This window comes from Cherax quadricarinatus, chromosome 43, assembly GCF_038502225.1.
Source record: "Cherax quadricarinatus isolate ZL_2023a chromosome 43, ASM3850222v1, whole genome shotgun sequence".
Lineage (NCBI taxonomy): Eukaryota > Metazoa > Arthropoda > Malacostraca > Decapoda > Parastacidae > Cherax > Cherax quadricarinatus.
Window position 1 is genome coordinate 11,448,965 of NC_091334.1, and position 20,061 is coordinate 11,469,025.

The 20,061-nt window shown below is 39.1% G+C and overlaps 1 protein-coding gene across 1 annotated transcript in view; it reads right to left on the minus strand.

Annotated features, from left to right (window-relative positions):
- LOC128694119 (NAD-dependent protein deacylase sirtuin-5, mitochondrial) overlaps window positions 1–19,565 on the minus strand; it is a 31,259-nt gene extending 11,694 nt beyond the window's left edge. Inside the window, exons 1-5 of the mRNA XM_070093574.1 lie at window positions 19,286–19,565; window positions 13,952–14,127; window positions 12,675–12,889; window positions 8,130–8,266; window positions 4,698–4,848 (exon numbers count right to left, since the gene is read on the minus strand). Coding sequence (XP_069949675.1) covers window positions 4,698–4,848; window positions 8,130–8,266; window positions 12,675–12,889; window positions 13,952–14,127; window positions 19,286–19,457 — 851 coding nt within the window. The 5' untranslated portion in view covers window positions 19,458–19,565. The remainder of the gene's footprint in view (window positions 1–4,697; window positions 4,849–8,129; window positions 8,267–12,674; window positions 12,890–13,951; window positions 14,128–19,285) is intronic.
- Between the last annotated feature and the right edge of the window lie 496 nt (window positions 19,566–20,061).

Sequence of the window (20,061 nt, forward strand, 5' to 3'; positions counted from 1 at the left end):
TTTTTTATTCATACCAAAAAATACAAAATTTACTGTTATGCAGACTACTGTATTATTGTAAAAATGGTATAAATAATATCAGTGCACTAGTGAAAGAATATTAGACTCCCCAGTTGACATGTATTGGACGTGTGGTGTGATTTATTTACTCCTGAACATTGGTAAAAATCGAACATTTCCGCTACTTTGAGCTCAGTTTCAAGGTCGTTTTCATCGTCAAAGTAATGAAAATCATCTCTATTTCTGTAATATGTTTTCAATTTTATCACCTAAGACCATGAAAACGCGAATACAACGATAAATACTATACGAAAATACACCTCAAAGTTGGCGTTTTATTCCAAAAAAACGATCAGTTTTTTTTTTCTCATTACGCAATGTGTGCTGCAGGATTTTTTTTATGTGGTGCACACTGGCCACACAGACCCATTCTCTCACATGTGGGCCTACCAGCTTTCTCCCGCTTGATTTGAAGCCGCTAAAATTTTTTTTTTTTTTTTCAACAAGTCGGCCGTCTCCCACCGAGGCAGGGTGACCCAAAAAAGAAAGAAAATCCCCAAAAAGAAAATACTTTCATCATCATTCAACACTTTCACCACACTCGCACATTATCACTGTTTTTGAAGAGGTGCTCAGAATACAACAGTTTAGAAGAATACACATATAAAGATACACAACATATCCCTCCAAACTGCCAATATCCCAAACCCCTCCTTTAAAGTGCAGGCATTGTACTTCCCATTTCCAGGACTCAAGTCCGACTATATGAAAATAACCGGTTTCCCTGAATCCCTTCACTAAATATTACCCTGCTCACACTCCAACAGATCGTCAGGTCCCAAGTACCATTCGTCTCCATTCACTCCTATCTAACACGCTCACGCACGCTTGCTGGAAGTCCAAGCCCCTTGCCCACAAAACCTCCTTTACCCCCTCTCTCCAACCCTTTCGAGGATGACCCCTACCCCGTCTTCCTTCCCCTATAGATTTATATGCTTTCCATGTCATTCTACTTTGATCCATTCTCTCTAAATGACCAAACCACCTCAACAACCCCTCTTCTGCCCTCTGACTAATACTTTTATTAACTCCACACCTTTTCCTAATTTCCACACTCCGAATTTTCTGCATAATATTTACACCACACATTGCCCTTAAACAGGACATCTCCACTGCCTCCAACCGTCTCCTCGCTGCTGCATTTACCACCCAAGCTTCACACCCATATAAGAGTGTTGGTACTACTATACTTTCATACATTCCCTTCTTTGCCTCCATAGATAACATTTTTTGACTCCACATATACCTCAACGCACCACTCACCTTTTTTCCCTCATCAATTCTATGATTAACCTCATCCTTCATAAATCCATCCTCCGACACGTCAACTCCCAAGTATCTGAAAACATTCACTTCTTCCATACTCCTCCTCCCCAATTTGATATCCAATTTTTCTTTATCTAAATCATTTGACACCCTCATCACCTTACTCTTTTCTATGTTCACTTTCAACTTTCTACCTTTACACACATTCCCAAACTCATCCACTAACCTTTGCAATTTTTCTTTAGAATCTTCCATAAGCACAGTATCATCAGCAAAAAGTAACTGTGTCAATTCCCATTTTGAATTTGATTCCCCAAAATTTAATCCTACCCCTCTCCCGAACACCCTAGCATTTACTTCCTTTACAACCCCATCTATAAATATATTAAACAACCATGGTGACATTACACATCCCTGTCTAAGACCTACTTTTACCGGGAAGTAGTCTCCCTCTCTTCTACACACCCTAACCTGAGCCTCACTATCCTCATAAAAACTCTTTACAGCATTTAATAACTTACCACCTATTCCATATACATACTTGCAACATCTGCCACATTGCTCCTCTATCCACTCTATCATATGCCTTTTCTAAATCCATAAATGCAATAGAAACTTCCCTACCTTTATCTAAATACTGTTCACATATATGCTTCAATGTAAACACTTGATCTACACATCCCCTACCCACTCTGAAACCTCCTTGCTCATCCGCAATCCTACATTCTGTCTTACCTCTAATTCTTTCAATTATAACCCTACCGTACACTTTTCCTGGTATACTCAGTAAGCTTATTCCTCTATAATTTTTACAGTCTCTTTTGTCCCCTTTCCCTTTATATAAAAGGACTATACATGCTCTCCGCCAATCCCTAGGTACCTTCCCCTCTTTCATACATTTATTAAACAAAAGTACCAACCACTCCAACACTATATTCCCCCCTGCTTTTAACATTTCTGTGATGATCCCATCAGTTCCAGCTGCTTTACCCCCTTTCATTTTACGTAATGCCTCACGTACCTCCCCCACACTTACATTCTGCTCTTCTTCACTCCTAAAAGATGGTATACCTCCCTGACCAGTGCATGAATTTACTGCCTCTGTTTCTTCCTTAACATTTAAAAGTTCCTCAAAATATTCTCGCCATCTACCTAATACCTCCATCTCCCCATCTACTAACTCCCCTACTCTGTTTTTAACTGACAAATCCATACTTTCCCTAGGCTTTCTTAACTTGTTTAACTCACTCCAAAATTTTTTCTTATTTTCATTAAAATTTCTTGACAGTGCCTCTCCCACTCTATCATCTGCTCTCCTTTTGCACTCTCTCACCACTCTCTTTACCTTTCTTTTACTCTCCATATACTCTGCTCTTCTTATAACACTTCTGCTTTGTAAAAACCTCTCATAAGCTAACTTTTTCTCTTTTATCACACCCTTTACTTCATCATTCCACCAATCACTCCTCTTTCCTCCTGCCCCCACCCTCCTATAACCACAAACTTCTGCCCCACATTCTAATACTGCATTTTTAAAACTATTCCAACCCTCTTCAACCCCCCCCCCCACTACTCATCTTTGCACTAGCCCACCTTTCTGCCAATAGTCGCTTATATCTCACCCGAACTTCCTCCTCCCTTAGTTTATACACTTTCACCTCCCTCTTATTTGTTGTTGCCACCTTCCTCTTTTCCCATCTACCTCTTACTCTAACTGTAGCTACAACTAAATAATGATCCGATATATCAGTTGCCCCTCTATAAACATGTACATCCTGGAGCCTACCCATCAACCTTTTATCCACCAATACATAATCTAATAAACTACTTTCATTACGTGCTACATCATACCTTGTATATTTATTTATCCTCTTTTTTCATAAAATATGTATTACTTATTACCAAATCTCTTTCTACACATAGCTCAATTAAAGGCTCCCCATTTACATTTACCCCTGGCACCCCAAATTTACCTACTACTCCCTCCATAACATTTTTACCCACTTTAGCATTGAAATCCCCAACCACCATTACTCTCACACTTGATTCAAAACTCCCCACGCATTCACTCAACATTTCCCAAAATCTCTCTCTCTCCTCTACACTTCTCTCTTCTCCAGGTGCATACACGCTTATTATAACCCACTTTTCACATCCAATCTTTATTTTACTCCACATAATCCTTGAATTAATACATTTATAGTCCCTCTTTTCCTGCCATAGCTTATCCTTCAACATTATTGCTACTCCTTCTTTAGCTCTAACTCTATTTGAAACCCCTGACCTAATCCCATTTATTCCTCTCCACTGAAACTCTCCCACCCCCTTCAGCTTTGTTTCACTTAAAGCCAGGACATCCAGCTTCTTCTCATTCATAACATCCACAATCATCTCTTTCTTATCTGCACAACATCCACGCACATTCAGACTTCCCACTTTGACAATTTTCTTCTTATTCTTTTTAGTAATCTTTACAGGAAAAGGGGTTACTAGCCCATTGTTCCCGGCATTTTAGTTGACTTTTACAACACGCATGGCTTACGGAGGAAAGATTCTTATTCCAATTCCCCATGGAATTATTGAGTATATATATATAGAGAATTATTGAGTAGATATATATAGAGAATTATTGAGTATATATATATAGAGAATTATTGAGTATATATACGTCAGAAACATTGGCTTGTAAGACATATTTATACGTCGAAAACAGTCAAAGGGTTAAATACTGCTGACTTCTATGGATATAAAACATGTTTCTCTTTGTCACTTACAAAGAAAATAATCTTATTCCCCACTTTCAAACACTACACAGTAAACACTTGCTGCTGTGTTGCAATATTAATTATTTCAGAAAATGGTGGAGAAAGAGAGTATATATTTACATGCAGAGTGAGCCATAAGCCTGAAAACTGCAATTTTTTTTTTCATGGAACACTAATAGGGGTAAAAAGTAAATGTTAAATACAGAGTTAGTGGATTAAAGCTCTGAAAATATCACTGGGCAATGATTGGTGGGGTTTGCTTTGCTGTATGAGCAAAGAATAGAATACAATACTGGTTTTCCCTTGCTTTATGCAGATTCACTCTTATGTGATTCTGTGGGGGATACATTCACCATTTGTGATCAGTGCAGTTTACAAAATGTACTGAAGACTTATTTTTTATGCAAAATTAATTATGATGGCCTGATTGAGCTTAGTGCAGCTCCCATGTGCCTGGACCACACCTACAGAATAAAGCCAGGGACACCTGTATTCTGTGTAAAAGGAACAATCATTCACTACCAGGAATTGTATAAGCAACTGTCACAAAAATTTTCCTGTAAAGAATGCAAACACAGTACTGTAATTCTGTACCAGGCAACTCACCCAAATGAGTCTGTAGCTGGTGTGGATTCCAAATTGAATTCTGCTACCGGAACCCCTTGAGCTGCAACTTGTGGAGCAAACATAGCAGCAGGATACACTACTGATGATGTTCCCACCACCAAACAGAGATCACATGCTTTTAGCTCTTCGTCTGTGTGTATTCATGGAGAAACAACTTAAGAGAATACATTTTATGCACCAGAATTATTTAAATTATGTAATTTATCACACATTTGTAATTTGAATCATATGACCCTAAGCAACATACACCCAGGGAAGTGCGAGACTTATGGAGAAATTGCCACTTTGTATATTGCTTGTTTGACAGAATTTGTAGATCATTATACAGTACAATCATCCCAACAGATTCATAGGGAATTACATTCCTAAAGGTCCCATGAAGGTACAAACCATGCAAGATTACAGTAAATGAAAATTACAGTAAATGAACAAATATTTTTTCAGATTTGGGTTCATATCTTTGTAATATAACCTAGTTAAATTTGACATTTTTAAGAAATAATTACCAGAATAAGAAGAGATTTTGATGTGAAAAAGCCATCAAGACAAAAAAACAAATACTTGTAATTAAATCTATCTGATGGTTGCTCAACAATAAAAATGTTGGATAGACAAAATCCATGAATACTTAAGCTGGTAAATTTGTAGGCACAACTGTATATGAAAATTAGTACAGTAGACCGTCATTTAACACGAGTTTAACATGAGAACATAAGAAAGGAGGAACACTGCAGCAGGCCTGTTGGCCCATACTAGGCAGGTCCTTTACAATCCTTCCCACTAACAAAATATTTCCCCAACTCAATTTTCAATGCTACCCAAGAAATAAGTTTTGATGATTCTATTTACTCATTATGCCAGTCCCACTCAAATCCAACCCCTCTCACTCCTGTATTTATCTAACCTAAATTTGAAACTACCCAACATTTTAGCTTCAACAACCCTATTAGGCAGACTATTCCACTCATCAACTACCGTATTTCCAAACCGATACTTTCCTATATCCTTTCAAAATCTAAACTTATCTAATTTGAATCCATTATTGCAAGTTCTTTCTTGGAGAGATATCCCCAAGACCTTATTTATATCCCCTTTGTTAATACTCAAGTTTTGGTTATAGCACGACTAAAGAATTGCGGCACAATTTTATACAACACTTCATAAAATTAACTTAACACAGTTCAGTCTGCGACGGGAATAAATTTTGAGCACGCGGTTGATATCCCCTGCCACCCTCACCACCCTCCCAGCCCAGTACGTGTGTTGGATAAATCTCTGCTAGGAGCTCACTGTGTTTGTTTAGATACATATTTTAATTGCCATATCTTAAGTCTGCCAAGCAATCCAGCCAAGCATCCAGCAATCATGGCACCTACTGGGTGCCATGATTGCTGGATGTGACTCCACTGTAAAAGTTGTATTTTTACCTCCAAATACAACCTCCCTAATTCAACCACTGGATCGGGGAGTTATTAAGTCATTCAAGTGTAACTACACAAAGAAAGTTATGAAAAACTAGTTGCATCAATGGACTCTGACTCCAACTTGGTAGTAACAAGCTTCTGGAAAAAATTTAACATTGCAGATGCCATCAGCTATGCTAGAAGTGCATGAAATAAAGTTCCCCCAGTCAACATTAAATGCAGACTGGGAAAAGTTATGGTCTTCTGTAGTTAATTCTTTGACTAATTTTCCCTTGCTTGAGAGTCAGGTTCAGGAAATTGTTCAGCTGGCAAGATTACCAGGTGATGGTTTTGAAGATATGAATGAAGATGTGAATGAGCGCTTAGATGATGATGATGAAGACAGGAGTCCAGAGGAAATGTTGGGCAGAGCTCGATGCACAGATACAAGGGAGCCAGATGACAAAAGATGAAGAAGAACCTGAAGAAAAACAGTTAACACTGCAGCAGTTACGTGAGGAGTTCCATAATGGTAAAGTTACGGACTTTTTCACTGAAGAGGACCCTGACAAATCTAGAAGCAGTGTTTTGAAACAGGGTCTGGACCAACTGATGATGCCTTACCGTCAGCTATATAATGTACTGCAGGGTAAAAGAGCCCAGAGATCAATTGCAGAATTTATGCACATTCCAGTACAACCATCGACTTCAGTACCAGAACCTCTACCATCTACTTCTGCCGACAGCCAACAACCATCCACCTCAGCCCAGTAGGGCCACACCATGCATATCCACTCTCTTTGCAATCATCCACAAACATCATTACCCACAATTTAAGGTAAGAAATACTATTATTTCTATTGCATTTGTAGTCTTAAGCAGTAATATATCACGACGATGAACTACAATTACACATGCACTTTTATTTTTGTAAGATCTGTTGATCTATAAAAAGTTGTTTGGCTTTTTGGGGGGCTCTCAGGAACATCACCCTATTTTTCCCACAAGTTCTTCAGTTCATCTAACACGTTTTTTTTACCTAACACGGAGTTTTCAGGAACATAACTACCGTGTTAAATGACGGTCTACTGTACATTTTATATCTGCACATTAATACCTTATATAAGAGAGATTTTAGCCTCAGTGTTAAGTGGTAATCCTGGGTGCTGCTGGGCAGCTTGACTATTAAATGAATGGTATACAATACCGACAAGATGAGGAATTAGACATGTGCAACATCTGGATATTTTTATTTGTAGACATTTTGCCAACCAGTGACTTTATTAATACAAGGACATAATGTGAAGAATGTAGAATAATTACATACAAAAGATGAAGTAATCAGTCCCTCAGCCTTGGAGTTCTTGAAGAGCACTGAAGTCTTGAAGAATCTGAAGCTTGGCATCTACTGCACGTCCCTCACCTGATGTTGGCATATAAGTGCCAAGCTCCATGCCTGTGCTTCAGATTCTTCAAGACTCTGATGCTTTTCACCAACTTCAAGGCTGAGGAGCTGATTACCTCGTCTTTTGTATGTAATTCTACATTCTTCACATGATGTCCTCGTATTGATAAAGCCACTGGTTGGCAAAACGTCTACAAATAGATACCTAGATGTTGCATGTGTGTCTAAGTCTTCAACTTAAGAACAGTACTAGGATGACGGAGGTAATATTTTGAGCTAATATACATATGTGATTAAGAAAGGAAGGTAGTGATTTCATGCAATGGGCAGGGAAGTAAAACATATTATAGGAGTAACCCTAAGAGTTTAGTGATACCCCATGAATACAATAATTCTAATATATGTGTATTGTATATTCATGGGGAAGTGCTCATACAGTGCCTGAAAAATAGGAGGTAATCAAGTTTTATCCAAAAAGGGGAGGGTAGCTCCAATTCCTTAGCTCAAGAGCTCTTCACCAGCATCAAGGCTTGCCCACTGAAGGGATCATAAGCTCTTAACCAGCATCAAGGCTTGCCCACTGAAGGGATCATATCAACTAACCTGCCCTGTGCAACACGTAAGGATCAAGACCTTCTCCAAACCATACCACATCGGGACGCAAAAGACCTGAGCACGCTGTACATCTTGGAAGTTCTGATTCTGGAATTCTTGCATCTTCTGCCTTTGGGTCTGGGGCACTGAAAGAAACAATTATTGCTTTCCTACTAGTCAAAAAAAATATATATACAGGACATTATTATGTTTATACAATACATGCTTCAATGATATTAGTGTTATATCCTTGTGGGTGAGTGCTCAACCCAAAGGAGTTATACAGCACCTCAGGGAATGGAAGGTATTCTAGCTCAATTCGAGGAACTGGAGAACAGGTCCAATTCCATACATCAACAGCTCCTCACCACAATCAAGGAACCTCCCACAAAGGGACATTATTTATATAAAGCATCTATACCCTTGATATAATAAGCTCTCTGGCAAGCTTCCAAGTCTTGGGGTAAACAACCTCCAAATAATGATATTGTTTTAATGCCCAATGGTCCTTCAAGGTGCACTTTAAGCTTTTTTGTGAATACTGTATAATAATAACAACGAAGGATCATTTTTGGCTCTCACATTATTATTATATTTAGGAGGAAGTACTAAATCTTTACGGGGGTCATATTGTGCCTGGGGTATGGGGGGCAATTAGGGTGGAAGCAAGTAAGGGAAGGTCAGGGTCAATTCCTTTAATCAGGTGCCCCTTACCAGCATCAAGAAACCTCCTTGGAGGGGTTGGCCCTCACATACGTGAATCAAACTGTACAGTATGGGAATATGGAGTGCCTAGGGTCCATCCACATTCTCCATATATAGTTTTAAAAGCAGGTACAATAAGGCCCACAAGACAAGGAGGGAGTGAATCTAGTAACTGATCAAAAGTTACTGGTGTAATTTGAATATAAGGAGAGCCTGTTTAAAGAATTATGAACACAAAAATATTCACTGGAATCTCAAAGAAAAAGAACCTTAAAAGATTTCTGGAGCAACCATTTTATAGTATATCACTTTTTTTTTTTTTTTATTATTATTGTCACACTGGCCGATTCCCACCAAGGCAGGGTGGCCCGAAAAAGAAAAACTTTCACCATCATTCACTCCATCACTGTCTTGCCAGAAGGGTGCTTTACACTACAGTTTTTAAACTGCAACATTAACACCCCTCCTTCAGAGTGCAGGCACTGTACTTCCCATCTCCAGGACTCAAGTCCGGCCTGCCGGTTTCCCTGAACCCCTTCATAAATGTTAGTTTGCTCACACTCCAACAGCACGTCAAGTATTAAAAACCATTCGTCTCCATTCACTCCTATCAAACACGCTCACGCATGCCTGCTGGAAGTCCAAGCCCCTCGCACACAAAACCTCCTTTACCCCCTCCCTCCAACCTTTCTTAGGCCTACCCCTACCCCGCCTTCCTTCCACTACAGACTGATACACTCTTGAAGTCATTCTGTTTTGCTCCATTCTCTCTACATGTCCGAACCACCTCAACAACCCTTCCTCAGCCCTCTGGACAACAGTTTTGGTAATCCCGCACCTCCTCCTAACTTCCAAACTACGAATTCTCTGCATTATATTCACACCACACATTGCCCTCAGACATGACATCTCCACTGCCTCCAGCCTTCTCCTCGCTGCAACATTCATCACCCATGCTTCACACCCATATAAGAGCGTTGGTAAAACTATACTCTCATACATTCCCCTCTTTGCCTCCAAGGACAAAGTTCTTTGTCTCCACAGACTCCTAAGTGCACCACTCACTCTTTTCCCCTCATCAATTCTATGATTCACCTCATCTTTCACAGACCCATCCGCTGACACGTCCACTCCCAAATATCTGAATACATTCACCTCCTCCATACTCTCTCCCTCCAATCTGATATTCAATCTTTCATCACCTAATCTTTTTGTTATCCTCATAACCTTACTCTTTCCTGTATTCACCTTTAATTTTCTTCTTTTGCACACCCTACCAAATTCATCCACCAATCTCTGCAACTTCTCTTCAGAATCTCCCAAGAGCACAGTGTCATCAGCAAAGAGCAGCTGTGACAACTCCCACTTTGTGTGTGATTCTTTATCTTTTAACTCCACGCCTCTTGCCAAGACCCTCACATTTACTTCTCTTACAACCCCATCTATAAATATATTAAACAACCACGGTGACATCACACATCCTTGTCTAAGGCCTACTTTTACTGGGAAATAATTTCCCTCTTTCCTACATACTCTAACTTGAGCCTCACTATCCTCGTAAAAACTCTTCACTGCTTTCAGTAACCTACCTCCTACACCATACACTTGCAACATCTGCCACATTGCCCCCCTATCCACCCTGTCATACGCCTTTTCCAAATCCATAAATGCCACAAAGACCTCTTTAGCCTTATCTAAATACTGTTCACTTATATGTTTCACTGTAAACACCTGGTCCACACACCCCCTACCTTTCCTAAAACCTCCTTGTTCATCTGCTATCCTATTCTCCGTCTTACTCTTAATTCTTTCAATAATAACTCTACCATACACTTTACCAGGTATACTCAGCAGACTTATCCCCCTATAATTTTTGCACTCTCTTTTATCCCCTTTGCCTTTATACAAAGGAACTATGCATGCTCTCTGCCAATCCCTAGGTACCTTACCCTCTTCCATACATTTATTAAATAATTGCACCAACCACTCCAAAACTATATCCCCACCTGCTTTTAACATTTCTATCTTTATCCCATCAATCCCGGCTGCCTTACCCCCTTTCATTTTACCTACTGCCTCACGAACTTCCCCCACACTCACAACTGGCTCTTCCTCACTCCTACAAGATGTTATTCCTCCTTGTCCTATACACGAAATCACAGCTTCCCTATCTTCATCAACATTTAACAATTCCTCAAAATATTCCCTCCATCTTCCCAATACCTCTAACTCTCCATTTAATAACTCTCCTCTCCTATTTTTAACTGACAAATCCATTTGTTCTCTAGGCTTTCTTAGCTTGTTAATCTCACTCCAAAACTTTTTCTTATTTTCAACAAAATTTGTTGATAACATCTCACCCACTCTCTCATTTGCTCTCTTTTTACATTGCTTCACCACTCTCTTAACCTCTCTTTTTTTCTCCATATACTCTTCCCTCCTTGCATCACTTCTACTTTGTAAAAACTTCTCATATGCTAACTTTTTATCCCTTACTACTCTCTTTACATCATCATTCCACCAATCGCTCCTCTTCCCTCCTGCACCCACTTTCCTGTAACCACAAACTTCTGCTGAACACTCTAACACTACATTTTTAAACCTACCCCATACCTCTTCGACCCCATTGCCTATGCTCTCATCCCATCTATCCTCCAATAGCTGTTTATATCTTACCCTAACTGCCTCCTCTTTTAGTTTATAAACCTTCACCTCTCTCTTCCCTGATGCTTCTATTCTCCTTGTATCCCATCTACCTTTTACTCTCAGTGTAGCTACAACTAGAAAGTGATCTGATATATCTGTGGCCCCTCTATAAACATGTACATCCTGAAGTCTACTCAACAGTCTTTTATCTACCAATACATAATCCAACAAACTACTGTCATTTTGCCCTACATCATATCTTGTATACTTATTTATCCTCTTTTTCTTAAAATATGTATTACCTATAACTAAACCCCTTTCTATACAAAGTTCAATCAAAGGGCTCCCATTATCATTTACACCTGGCACCCCAAACTTACCTACCACACCCTCTCTAAAAGTTTCTCCTACTTTAGCATTCATGTCCCCTACCACAATTACTCTCTCACTTGGTTCAAAGGCTCCTATACATTCACTTAACATCTCCCAAAATCTCTCTCTCTCCTCTGCATTCCTCTCTTCTCCAGGTGCATACACGCTTATTATGACCCACCTCTTGCATCCAACCTTTACTTTAATCCACATAATTCTTGAATTTACACATTCATATTCTCTTTTCTCCTTCCATAACTGATCATTCAACATTACTGCTACCCCTTCCTTTGCTCTAACTCTCTCAGATACTCCAGATTTAATCCCATTTATTTCCCCCCACTGAAACTCCCCTACCCCCTTCAGCTTTGTTTCGCTTAGGGCCAGGACATCCAACTTCTTTTCATTCATAACATCAGCAATCATCTGTTTCTTGTCATCCACACTACATCCAAGCACATTTAAGCATCCCAGTTTTATAAAGTTTTTCTTCTTCTCTTTTTTTGTAAATGTCTACAGGAGAAGGGGTTACTAGCCCATTGCTCCTGGCATTTTAGTCGCCTCATACGACACGCATGGCTTACGGAGGAAAGATTCTTTTCCACTTCCCCATGGACAATAGAAGAAATAAAGAAGAACAAGAGCTATTTAGAAAAAGGAGAAAAACCTAGATGTATATATATATGCATGTGCGTGTCTGTGAAGTGTAAGTAGGAGTAGCAAGATATCCCTGTTATCTAGCGTGTTTATGAGACAGAAAAAGAAACCAGCAATGTATATCACTTATACATTGATATCAAAGAAGAAAAGGCTAAAAGAATAAGAACATACCCTTTTCCACTGAGTGCAGGGCAAATGGGGCTGTCAGTATTGGCACATACTTCCCCACATTGTGTACACTGAGTTCGGAACAGTGACCCATGTAATTCTATGACATTCTTTGATCCAGCTTTAAAATGTAATTCATCAATATTTTGTGTGATAACCACTAGATGGCGCCCCTCTGCGGCAAGACGCTCCTCTGCTTGTGCTAATGCAAAATGGGCCTGAAATGGCATAACAATTTTTTTTATATATACAGTGGAACCTCAGTTTTCGTATGCTCTAGTTGGAGAAAATTCTCTATAAAACGTATTTTTGTTAATATTTTTGGGTGTCTGGAACGGAACCAATTAATTCATTCCAGACACCCAAAAATATTAACAAAAATACATTTTATAGAGAATTTTCTCCAACTAGAGCATACAAAAACCAAGGTCCCACTGTATGTACATGTAAGTAACACTTACAGCCATGAATGGTCATAAATAATGTTATAACAATATCTAATCTCAGCACTAGTCTATAAAGTGCAAGATCGGTATTCATTTAAATTCAGTTAGTTTTAAGTATTAGAAAATAAATTCAGTGGGTTGACAGACTTATGAGATCAAGACACAATAGGCTTATTTCCTAACATTTTGTATTTAGACTTAATAAAAGCACTTCTGACAATAATAAAAATGCTTGACACGGTTTATTCAGCACTTGAAAGAAAAGGGTATTTTATTGGACTCATTAATTTGAAAGGCTTTTGATACTGCTCTTTAACATATTATTTTACTGAAACTAAATTACTATGGACCCAAAGATCTCTTTTACTGTACATGTACTTTCAATCATACCCCAGTAACAGACAACAGCATATAACCCTAAATGACACTTTAAGTATTCCTTTACCAGTGAATTTTAAGTGTCTCCCCAAGGCAGCATTCTGGGTCCTTTCTTTTCTTCAACTATGTACATCAATGACCAGCCAAATGCTACCTAACACCTGAAACTAGGACCCATACATGTACCCTTTTGAAAAATGGTATGGTGATACCAACAAGAAATGGAAAAAGACACTTATGTACAGTTCTAGACATTTATTTGAGAAGACAATGTATATAGGGAATAAAACTGCTAAACCATCTTTGTAACACTTATGTACCTAGTTTAAACAATATTTATTGATTATTTACATATTTATTTATCTACTTTAACCAATATTATTTTAATCAACTATTGTACTGCCCAAGGTAAGCTACACAAAAGATAAATATGTATTTATTGTACAATTAGCTCACAGGATTAGGATCCTTGGTGGACATGACCTCCCGACGGTAATGGTAAAACTCCCACACTAACGAAGGATTCCGTCTAAATGCTCCAGGACTTGCCAAGTCTTGAGCCTGCCACGTACGCCAGAAACCACCAGCACCCCGAAAAGTTGGAACTCCTGACTCTGCTGAAACTCCTGCACCTGAAAAAAGTCAAAACATATGATAAATTAGACATCATAAAACTAAAATACCACATTAAATTTTAAAGTGCCAAGTACAGTACACAAAATTCATGAACACTTCCAATAAATTGTAGTGCCCAGAGCAATCATGCTTGCAATATTTTGACTTTCTTTATAAATGAAGATAAAAAAAAGATGAAGATATGTTTGTAGGTCTGCTAAATTAAAATTTAAAGCTTGTATTCAGCTCATTTATAAAAATAAAAAAACCAGGTAAGCACTCAAAAATTTCCTATTCCCGGATGCCCCCCCCCCCCACTAATAGCACTCTGTTTCTCTCTCATTTACCCATACCTCACCAATAGAATTTATACTTGGAAATACTAAGTCATTTCGTCTGACTTTTTTGGGCTATCCTAGATAATTTACATATATGTTACTATGTATGATAACTCTACTTATGTGTACCTGTGACTAAATAAAAGTACATACCTCTGCTGACCATCTCAAACCAGTACAAACTCAAATTTCAGACAGAATGCCATACCCTAATTCAAATCCTAACACAAATGATTTACCTTGTATACCTGTATACCTTGTACATGTACTTGTAGAAATAAAGATATTATTATTATTTTTTTTTTTTTATCACACTGGCCAATTCCCACCAAGGCAGGGTGGCCTGAAAAAGAAAAACTTTCACCATCATTCACTCCATCACCGTCTTGCCAGAAGGGTGCTTTACACTACAGTTTTTAAACTGCAACATTAACACCCCTCCTTCAGAGTGCAGGCACTGTACTTCCCATCTCCAGGACTCAAGTCCGGCCTGCCGGTTTCCCTGAACCCCTTCATAAATGTTATTTTGCTCACACTCCAACAGCACGTCAAGTATTAAAAACCATTTGTCTCCATTCACTCCTATCAAACACGCTCACGCATGCCTGCTGGAAGTCCAAGCCCCTCGCACACAAAACCTCCTTTACCCCCTCCCTCCAACCTTTCCTAGGCCTACCCCTACCCCGCCTTCCTTCCACTACAGACTGATACACTCTTGAAGTCATTCTGTTTTGCTCCATTCTCTCTACATGTCCGAACCACCTCAACAACCCTTCCTCAGCCCTCTGGACAACAGTTTTGGTAATCCCGCACCTCCTCCTAACTTCCAAACTACGAAGTCTCTGCATTATATTCACACCACACATTGCCCTCAGACATGACATCTCCACTGCCTCCAGCCTTCTCCTCGCTGCAACATTCATCACCCATGCTTCACACCCATATAAGAGCGTTGGTAAAACTATACTCTCATACATTCCCCTCTTTGCCTCCAAGGACAAAGTTCTTTGTCTCCACAGACTCCTAAGTGCACCACTCACTCTTTTCCCCTCGTCAATTCTATGATTCACCTCATCTTTCATAGACCCATCCGCTGACACGTCCACTCCCAAATATCTGAATACATTCACCTCCTCCATACTCTCTCCCTCCAATCTGATATTCAATCTTTCATCACCTAATCTTTTTGTTATCCTCATAACCTTACTCTTTCCTGTATTCACCTTTAATTTTCTTCTTTTGCACGCTGTATAGTCCTTGTGGCTTAGCGCTTCTTTTTGATTATAATAATAAAATCTTCTTTTGCACACCCTACCAAATTCATCCACCAATCTCTGCAACTTCTCTTCAGAATCTCCCAAGAGCACAGTGTCATCAGCAAAGAGCAGCTGTGACAACTCCCACTTTGTGTGTGATTCTTTATCTTTTAACTCCACGCCTCTTGCCAAGACCCTCGCATTTACTTCTCTTACAACCCCATCTATAAATATATTAAACAACCATGGTGACATCACACATCCTTGTCTAAGGCCTACTTTTACTGGGAAATAATTTCCTTCTTTCCTATGTACTCTAACTTGAGCCTCACTATCCTCGTAAAAACTCTTCACTGCTTTCAGTAACCTACCTCCTACACCATACACCTGCAACATCTGCCACATTGCCCCCCTATCCACCCTGTCATACGCCTTTTCCAAATCCATAAATGCCACAAAGACCTCTTTAGCCTTATCTAAATACTGTTCACTTATATGTTTCACTGTAAACACCTGGTCCACACACCCCCTACCTTTCCTAAAGCCTCCTTGTTCATCTGCTATCCTATTCTCAGTCTTACTTTTAATTCTTTCAATAATAACTCTACCATACACTTTACCAGGTATAGTCAACAGACTTATCCCCCTATAATTTTTGCACTCTCTTTTGTCCCCTTTGCCTTTATACAAAGGAACTATGCATGCTCTCTGCCAATCCCTAGGTACCTTACCCTCTTCCATACATTTATTAAATAATTGCACCAACCACTCCAAAACTATATCCCCACCTGCTTTTAACATTTCTATCTTTATCCCATCAATCCCGGCTGCCTTACCCCCTTTCATTTTACCTACTGCCTCACGAACTTCCCCCACACTCACAACTGGCTCTTCCTCACTCCTACAAGATGTTATTCCTTCTTGCCCTATACACGAAATCACAGCTTCCCTATCTTCATCAACATTTAACAATTCCTCAAAATATTCCCTCCATCTTCCCAATACCTCTAACTCTCCATTTAATAACTCTCCTCTCCTATTTTTAACTGACAAATCCATTTGTTCTCTAGGCTTCCTTAACTTGTTAATCTCACTCCAAAACTTTTTCTTATTTTCAACAAAATTTGTTGATAACATCTCACCCACTCTCTCATTTGCTCTCTTTTTACATTGCTTCACCACTCTCTTAACCTCTCTCTTTTTCTCCATATACTCTTCCCTCCTTGCATCACTTCTACTTTGTAAAAACTTCTCATATGCTAACTTTTTCTCCCTTACTACTCTCTTTACATCATCATTCCACCAATCGCTCCTCTTCCCTCCCACACCCACTTTCCTGTAACCACAAACTTCTGCTGAACACTCTAACACTACATTTTTAAACCTACCCCATACCTCTTCGACCCCATTGCCTATGCTCTCATTAGCCCATCTATCCTCCAATAGCTGTTTATATCTTTCCCTAACTGCCTCCTCTTTTAGTTTATAAACCTTCACCTCCCTCTTCCCTGATGCTTCTATTCTCCTTGTATCCCATCTACCTTTTACTCTCAGTGTAGCTACAACTAGAAAGTGATCTGATATATCTGTGGCCCCTCTATAAACATGAACATCCTGAAGTCTACTCAACAGTCTTTTATCTACCAATACATAATCCAACAAACTACTGTCATTTTGCCCTACATCATATCTTGTATACTTATTTATCCTCTTTTTCTTGAAATATGTATTACCTATAACTAAACCCCTTTCTATACAAAGTTCAATCAAAGGGCTCCCATTATCATTTACACCTGGCACCCCAAACTTACCTACCACACCCTCTCTAAAAGTTTCTCCTACTTTAGCATTCAGGTCCCCTACCACAATTACTCTCTCACTTGGTTCAAAGGCTCCTATACATTCACTTAACATCTCCCAAAATCTCTCTCTCTCCTTTGCATTCCTCTCTTCTCCAGGTGCATACACGCTTATTATGACCCACTTCTCGCATCCAACCTTTACTTTAATCCACATAATTCTTGCATGTACACATTCATATTCTCTTTTCTCCTTCCATAACTGATCATTCAACATTACTGCTACCCCTTCCTTTGCTCTACCTCTCTCAGATACTCCAGATTTAATCCCATTTATTTCCCCCCACCGAAACTCCCCTACCCCCTTCAGCTTTGTTTCGCTTAGGGCCAGGACATCCAACTTCTTTTCATTCATAACATCAGCAATCATCTGTTTCTTGTCATCTGCACTACATCCACGCACATTCAAGCATCCCAGTTTTATAAAGTTTTTCTTCTTCTCTTTTTTAGTAAATGTCTACAGGAGAAGGGGTTACTAGCCCATTGCTCCCGGCATTTTAGTCGCCTCATACGACACGCATGGCTTACGGAGGAAAGATTCTTTTCCACTTCCCCATGGACAATAGAAGAAATAAAGAAGAACAAGAGCTATGTAGAAAAAGGAGAAAAACCTAGATGTATGTATATATATATGCATGTGCATGTCTGTGAAGTGTGACCAAAGTGTACGTTGGAGTAGCAAGATATCCCTGTTATCTAGCGTGTTTATGAGACAGAAAAAGAGACCAGCAATCCTACCATCATGCAAAACAGTTACAGGTTTCTGTTTCACAGTCATCTGGCAGGACGGTAGTACTTCCCTGGGTGGTTGCTGTCTACCAACCTACTACCTGAACAAACCAGTACCTCAAACCAGTACAAACTCAAATTTCAGACAGAATGCCATACCCTAATTCAAATCCTAACACAAATGATTTACCTTGTATACCTGTATACCTTGTACATGTACTTGTAGAAATAAAGATATTATTATTATTATTATTATTATTATTATTATTATTACCAAGACTGACTTGTTCAGACCAGTCTATGGGCAAAGTGTTGTTAGTAATCTTTTTAACACACCAGCCGTCTCCCACTGAGACAGGGTGACCTCCCCCCCCCCCCCCCCAAAAAAAAAAAAAAAAGTAAAATAAATTAACACAGGAAAACGTATTCATCATTATTTATTCAATAGTAATCTTGCCAAAAGTGTGCAGATATCACAATTAAAATGATCCTCTGAATTATAACATCCCCCCCACTGATGTGTTGCATGACCGAAATAAATGTCCTACTTTTGGTAATATTTCCATGTGTACAAGAAATGCTTCCTTATTCCACAGTGTACATAGATAGTTTGTATTGTACTATATAAAATAATGCCAGAGTTCCACTGCATAGTGGACAATTATTAATTATAAATATTTATTATCATTATTATTATTATTATTATTATTATAATAATATTAAGGAGGCATTAAATCAGTCAGGGTCATGCAGCAGAAATAATAATCAGGTTTGAGCCAAGGAAGTGGAGGGAAGTACAAAAATCTCTATCTGGAAACCTGTATTATTATAGTGATAAGGAAGCGCTAAACCTGTATGGGGATCATGCAGCACCTGGGAACTAAGAAATCAGTTTGATCCAGGGGAGGATATTAACTCTAGTTCCTTAAAACGAGAACCCTTTACCAGCATCAAGGCATCTTCCCTTGATGGGAGTGTAAATGTATATATCACCTGTGAGGGCGACCACCCTCCGGGACGTCTTGTAAATCTGTCTGAATTTAGCCATGTCAGAGCTGGGTCGAGCAGCAGACATCTTCACTGCAGGTATCACTTCAAGCAATGGTCTGCCAGTCTTTTTTAACCTCCTAATATTGCGTGCAGCGCTCGCTAACTGATGTATCATTGATATAATGCAATGACAAGCTTCTTTGCTGGGTTTATCAGGACCACCAAAAGCTTCTGCCTCTTTTCTTTCTTTGTTGAGTTTATCAGGGCCACTGACAACTTACGTCGTATCGAACCCGACTTCCCGATGTTCGGGGAAGATTTGTTGCCCAAAGTTGGACCATGAAAGAAAAAGGAACAAGAGTTCCTTTGTAAATAGAAACAGGAACTAGAAGTTCCCAATTAGGTCAGGTAGACAACCTTGCCAAGCCCCAGCAGAGCGGGACGCTCACACCCCCACCTAAGTTTAGTAACCGACTTCCCACTAAAACCGTTAAAGAATTATCCGCAGAGTGGAAAAATGAAGATAAGTTTATTCAGGTATACACAAATACAGTTATATAGATTATCATACATAGCAGCATATGTGTAGAGAACTTAGGATAACACAAAAAAGTCAGACAGAGTGACTTATTTCCATTGGGGCTGGCTAAAACTAAGTCAATAAATTATACACATGCGCAACACTTGGATATCTTTAATGAGGAAACGTTTACTCATTAAAGATACCCAAGAGTTGCACATGTGTCTAATTTATCAACTTGTCGGTTCTCTGAACCATT